Genomic DNA, 5979 nt, shown 5'->3' with positions numbered 1-5979 from the left:
GTATGGGAGGTAGACGCGTAGGCGAAACATACTCGCCGAAGACGGTAGTATACTCGACATGAATATAGTATGTCGACAATCGACCCTCAGCCCCGAGTGATATGGCTTGCTTGTTTAGGAGTGGGCGGCATGGTGATATATCGCCGTTCAACTGTCTACAGTTCCACAATAATGAAGTGGCGATCCCGCGGAAGGGTAGAAACAGGATATTGAGGCACATGCCTTATGGTGCAGTCAGGTACGGAATGAGCACCGACCGAGCAGTAAGAAGACGTCGCTGGTGTTGCAGATGTTTCGAAAGAACTTTAGCTGAGCGCTAATGAATGCACCTGCACGAAAAACTACATTTATATAATGCTAAGTGAAGTTTTTGGAATATTATTTTCATTTGTTGACATTATTGTTGTTTAGCTAGCCTGGTACTAGGAATCTAAACACGCCATCTATGAGGCCACAATAAAAAAATCTTTTGTTTGGCTCGACCCGAGGCACAGGCTAAGGATTTTGGGTAGGGTAATGACAGTGTTTTTGAGGGTGCTTTGATGCAGCATAATTTCAGCATGGTCTAGTAGCTTAGGTATGATACCGCGTACGATGCCGCGTGCAGGACTTACGCGGGCTAGTATAGTGAGGAGCTAGTGTGCTACTAGGCGTAGTACTATATGTCTCGATTACTTTGAACTGCCGCCGCTGGGAGCTTATTGAGACCGACCAGACGATGGCATGCTAATGGTTACCAGACGTTAGCTCCAGCAGTTTCAGCGGGAGCTATGTATTTTTTCGCATGTAGAGGGTGGGGCCGGTGTTGTGTTGGAGTTTGGACAGCTAAAAACATTTTGTGTGATCGAGTAATCAAATTATAGAATATAATTGTTCACATCTTCATGACAAACACTAATAATAGCAGTATTCTGTTGAATCAGCACTAAATTGTTAGCTGTACACAACAATGGTTTTGTCCACGAACGGCCACACGAAACCGCCCACGGCCCCTCACATGCGGAGAAATACATAAGATCTATCCGCTGTTGTGAGGAAGCGGAGTACGTTTGGGTCATGTGTAGTGGCCATGGGTGCGGTCGTGAGTTAAGCCCAGCGGTCATGACGGTGTTTGAGAGGTGGTGGCAAATACGAAGTGTTTGTGTCGACAATGGAAAATACTGCAAGTATACATTCATATGTCAGACGAATATTAAGTTCAATTGTTAGTTAAGCGGGCTCAGTATACTTAGAGGAATATTCCACTGATTCGGGAGTAAGAGCGATTAATTGCGCTAGCACAGACTTATAGCGGGATATATACCGGGGGATGAAGTTGGCCTAGCGAGTGTGCATGCACGCGTATCATGGTGGTCGGCTATAGCCAGCGGCAGTTCATGGAGTCAAGCGGCTATAGTACTAGAGCGAGGTGTCTACATGCTCGGTGTGCTTGTGTGGAGAGTAACCTTTTGTTTGAATTGCTTGCTTTGCTTTGAGTGACAATGTAATACGGATCTGGTTTGCGCGTACCGATTTTAGTAAGTAATGACACAGCGATACAATTTGAGTCGCGCTTTTTTGCGGCGTCAGGTGTGAGGGGCATAACAGTAATTTTTTTTATTATGGCTGAGGTGTATGCTTTGTAGCTGGCTGGGTAGGTCAATTTAGAACACGCTGCAGGTGTTAGCCCGCATGCTTCGTCCCCTTCGAAAGCACGTAAATATGGTGATATTTCTTGCTCTTTCCACCTTCTGATCCTTCTCCAGCTCGTAGGGCCTTTGCTACTATTGTTCATAGTTTGCTGTCCGGTAAAGCAAGTGATACGCTGGTTCTCGGATCTACTTCTGACTGGCTGTTTGTTGGGAGATGATAGCTGAGCCTTAGGAAGTTCCCGAACTTAGATGTCATTAATGGTCAGTTTAATAAGATATTATAAGTAGATATCATATTAAACTATAGTTATAGTGAATATTATATATAGTGATCTTATAGTGAGTAACCGTACGTGACTATAGTATGGGTAATGCGTAGATTTATATTTAGTTTTTTGTGGTGTAATATCATGTTTAGGAGTTAACAGGGGATAAGGAGTTAGTTCGAGTGATATCATCACTTAAGTCATGTTATCGATTAAGTGATAATCGAGGGAACGGCCAACAGTCCTAATGGAAGCGTTTAATACCGTCGTATGTTGTTCCAATCATTCTCTCTTTTGTCAAACGGACATCCGGGCGGTAAATAGTGGTAAATTTGTTGAAGACCCACGTTAATTAATTTATATAATATTAGAATAGTAGACGTGGAAATAGTACTTTATCTTTCCGTGTTATAAATATGAAGCAATCTATGACAGATTTGGCCGCATTTACTTATGCGCTTGATGGAGGGCTGTTGTACGCCCGATGGTACAGATCCGGACCCCCGGGAAACGTCGGCCCTGGTACTATTATGATATGGGGTTAGCGTTTAGGTATTAAGCGCGGTTAGGTGTGGAGGGTTAGAGATTTAGGGTTAGGTTAGGGAGTTACAGGATAGGCTAGGTGACTCCCAAGACGCTTAGTCGAGTACGCGAGAGGTAGAACCGGTCGCATATTTTAGTATAGTACCGCAGGTACGTTTTTGGCATACGTTGGGACATAGATCCTCTCAAAGCTTATACTATACAAGTGCGCGAAAATTTTGAGCGAGTTATTGTCCGGTGGCCGACCGTGGTTTAGATTTGCCCGCATCATAGGGGCCTAATATCTAATCAGTATCCACTGGCTAGTTCAGGAATTTGCTTTATGTTGGCCTTATATCAACGGAATATTTACCAATTTCCTGACAGGTTTTACTTAGGCTCCATAAGGATCTATGTCCGCGGCCGGACTGGCGAACGTAACCTGGTCACGTAGTTGGATATGGTTAGGGTTAGGGTTAAGATTAGTGGTTAGGTTAGGAGTAGGCGTAGGTGACACCTAGACTGCGTCTAGTGAGTAGGACGAGGTATGGTAGCGGCATATTAGATAGTACGGAGGGCAGTAAAGTTCCGTGAGTACCGGACGGGGGACATAGCGCTCTCAGCATTACTTAGTGACTACTAAGAAGTAAATTCATGTTCACTGCAATTCGCTGTCAAACATAGTAGAAATCCACTGATAGGGAATGAACATATGAAAATCAAGTGAGTATTGGCTCTAGATAAAACCAAAAGCTAAATACTTTTATTAATTATAGGAATAAGCTTTTAAACAAAATTAAGGGCAATGTTCAATCTTGTTATGATGAAGGCCCGTCAATTTGTCTATAGGCATGTTGAACAATTTGGGTGGGGCTGTTCACCATTATTGGCTATTTCATGCCGTGTCTAATCACCGATTAGACGTGTGATCTCCACGGGTGGCAACACGGTCGCTACATTGCAGTAAGCAGTATTTGCCTCACAGTGAGTAACAAATCACTGCGCTTCGTAGCTAACTATTTGAGAATGCATGTGTACAATCCTAGCTATGTTATTTGCTTGACCGCATGTGCAGACAGCCTCGGTGCGGTCTAAGGTGTGCGAACATTTGTCCTAGCTCTCGCAACACTAACAGTGGCATATAATCTGTGACGATACACAGTCTGACATGATGTGCTATGTGTCAGTTTAGGTTCTATTATAGTTTATGATATTTGTTAAGCTGGGTAGTACACTATATGAAATGACCGAAAGAAGTCATGTAGGTAGATAATCGAGGACCCCCTCGCGTAGTTATGGCTATTCCTATTAATCTATCTCTTGATCAGTATGCGAGGTACGTATATTTTAACATAGGCCGACTTATCGTCAGATAGCTCGAAAGATGATGTGATGTCGAACTCTCAACTTTTCAAACAGAAAGTTGATAGCGTGACCAGCCATATGTTTCATGTGACAGGGGGGAGGAGCCATGAGCTGCCACGATGTGGCATGACCGAGTAGCAGCTAAGACCCCTCTGCTAACTCGGGGTTAGACGGCAGCCCTCGACACTATTGTCGCGATTGACCGGACAAGTGAACAGTCAGTGTTCGGGACAAGTTATTTGCTGCCCTGAGGTTCTCGGCTAGACGCCAAGACTGGGAAATCTCTTATTGTGTTTTAATATTGCTAAACATTCCTTTGAGCGGGCACTATCTCGCGCCACGACGTTATGAACGTCAAACGGTTTTGTAAAGGTCACTGGAAAAAGCCAGCCACGGGACAGCCGACATCATATACCATTACGATTATTTCAGGCGCGGGGCGGTCATTGGATTGATGTGACTGGGGGGGGAAGGGGGGGAAGGGGCACGATTGTTTGATAAGGTCGGTTGGGGGCCATATATCAGGGTTACTGGGACTATGTTGGCGTGAGGATCGCGGGCGTATGAGAGGACGAACAGCAAACCGCTTTGCCGTGGAGTTGAGGAAAAACTTGCAATCAGGGGAGTGCAATAATAGCGAGCGGCACGTCCGCCAGGGCACAAATCCAACGATTGGTGAATTTCATTACGATTTTACATGCACTGTATTTACTCGTGTATAAGTATTTATCAAGGTATTATTCATGTATGAGTCGCACCCCATATTTTGCCTTGAAAAGTTGTTACAAACATTGGTACATGTATTGTTGTTTTCACTTTTGAAGTATATTTGTAAGGATCATTCAGTATTGACCGTCACCCTAACGATAAGCGACTTTCAAAACATCTATGGCTTAATTATATTAGCAAATCTAAGGAGTTGGTGCCTTGCATTAAAGATGTGTAAAACCGTCTCACAATTTTACTGAACTTGATATCTCTAGCATAGTATAGCAGACATGTGGTTAGAGACATGTAAAGTGTGTGCACCATTTTAGCACTGATGCGAACAATGCATGCTTTCGTTTCGGTCACCTATCATGACACTGTAGAACTCACTGCACTCACCCTACACAACATATTACCCCTAACATTGCATTTTTATATCCCCTGAAAACAATTCGTCGTTTAATCACTTTGCCAGTAAAACGTTCGGAGCACACGTACACACGTTGAGGTTGGGACGGAGCCACGACATTTGTCACTCACGGTAGCTGGCGGGTGACATTCTCTGCAGCAGGCTATTAATCAGTAGGCCTATATGTACATTAAAAACCCATTAACTCAAAACACGGAACACGGAACTCAAGCCGCGCCACGGGGAGACGTGCACACCTACAACGACACGGTGGGTCAAGGCATTTAAACCAGCGAATCAGGGGTCACATATACGATATAAAAGCCTTGCTCCTTCTGTCGCCGACTGAGTAAGTGCACGTGAGACCAGACTAACACGAGGCGACGACAACATCGCAACGATGTTCATCCCACTGCGTGCTGTCGTTACACTGGCGCTGTGCACACATGCTGTAGTGCTGGCGCATGCATCAGGGCTCCACGCGGCACCAGCAGGCATCGATAAGCTGACCAAGACCATCGATCTCGATATACCTGACTTCACCGACGACACAAGAGGGCTGCTTCAATTTCTGAACACCGTCACAGGACGGCTCATCATGAGTAACTTCGACGGGATTGACGGATCGACGGACGACGACAACTCTGCGAGCCGGGAAACGGAAGACGATGAGAGCAGTGCGTCGAACGCGGTCGACGATGAAAATGCGCCATCCGACCAGAGCAACACTAACGAGAATGGTGATTTAGAGAGTAAGCTGCAGGAAGCCCTAACTCCTGAGGAGCTAGATTCGCTTAAAAGATTAGACGTGCCAGCAATTATTTCGTTCATCGCAGCTCTCCCAATAGGTAATTTCGATCAGAATCCGCTAAAGAGAAATCGGAACCCGTTTGGTGATGTCTTTACAGCCAGCCGTGCCTTACTGAGCCTGGACCCAGTCAACGCTGATGCCACAAATACGGGTGGAGGTATCTTGCAACGGAATCTCTTTGGGAGGAACAGAGACAACGCTGATGCCACAAATACGGGTGGAGGTATCTTGCAACGGAATCTCTTTGGGAGGAACAGAGACAACGCT

General features: G+C 45.2%; 2 protein-coding genes across 4 annotated transcripts in view; one reads left to right on the top strand and one right to left on the bottom strand.

Annotated features, from left to right (window-relative positions):
• Positions 1-5979, bottom strand: part of LOC106806239 (U5 small nuclear ribonucleoprotein 40 kDa protein-like) — a 16459-nt gene that overhangs the window by 5930 nt on the left and 4550 nt on the right. The window lies entirely within an intron of this gene.
• The window catches only part of LOC106806238, a 2252-nt gene continuing 1521 nt past the window's right edge, over positions 5249-5979 (top strand). The window contains exons 1-2 of one of the 3 annotated variants that reach the window (XM_014808108.1): positions 5249-5653; positions 5810-5952. In XM_014808108.1, the coding sequence (XP_014663594.1) occupies positions 5302-5653; positions 5810-5952 (495 nt within the window). In that variant the 5' untranslated portion in view covers positions 5249-5301. Of the gene's footprint in view, positions 5953-5979 lie in introns of all 3 variants that reach the window. The other 2 variants (XM_014808107.1, XM_014808106.1) reach the window with 2 other exon arrangements.

Source organism: Priapulus caudatus, unplaced genomic scaffold, assembly GCF_000485595.1.
Source record: "Priapulus caudatus unplaced genomic scaffold, Priapulus_caudatus-5.0.1 Scaffold149, whole genome shotgun sequence".
Lineage (NCBI taxonomy): Eukaryota > Metazoa > Priapulida > Priapulimorpha > Priapulimorphida > Priapulidae > Priapulus > Priapulus caudatus.
The sequence above is the reverse complement of the archived record's forward strand: the minus strand, read 5'-3'. Positions and strand labels throughout refer to the sequence as shown.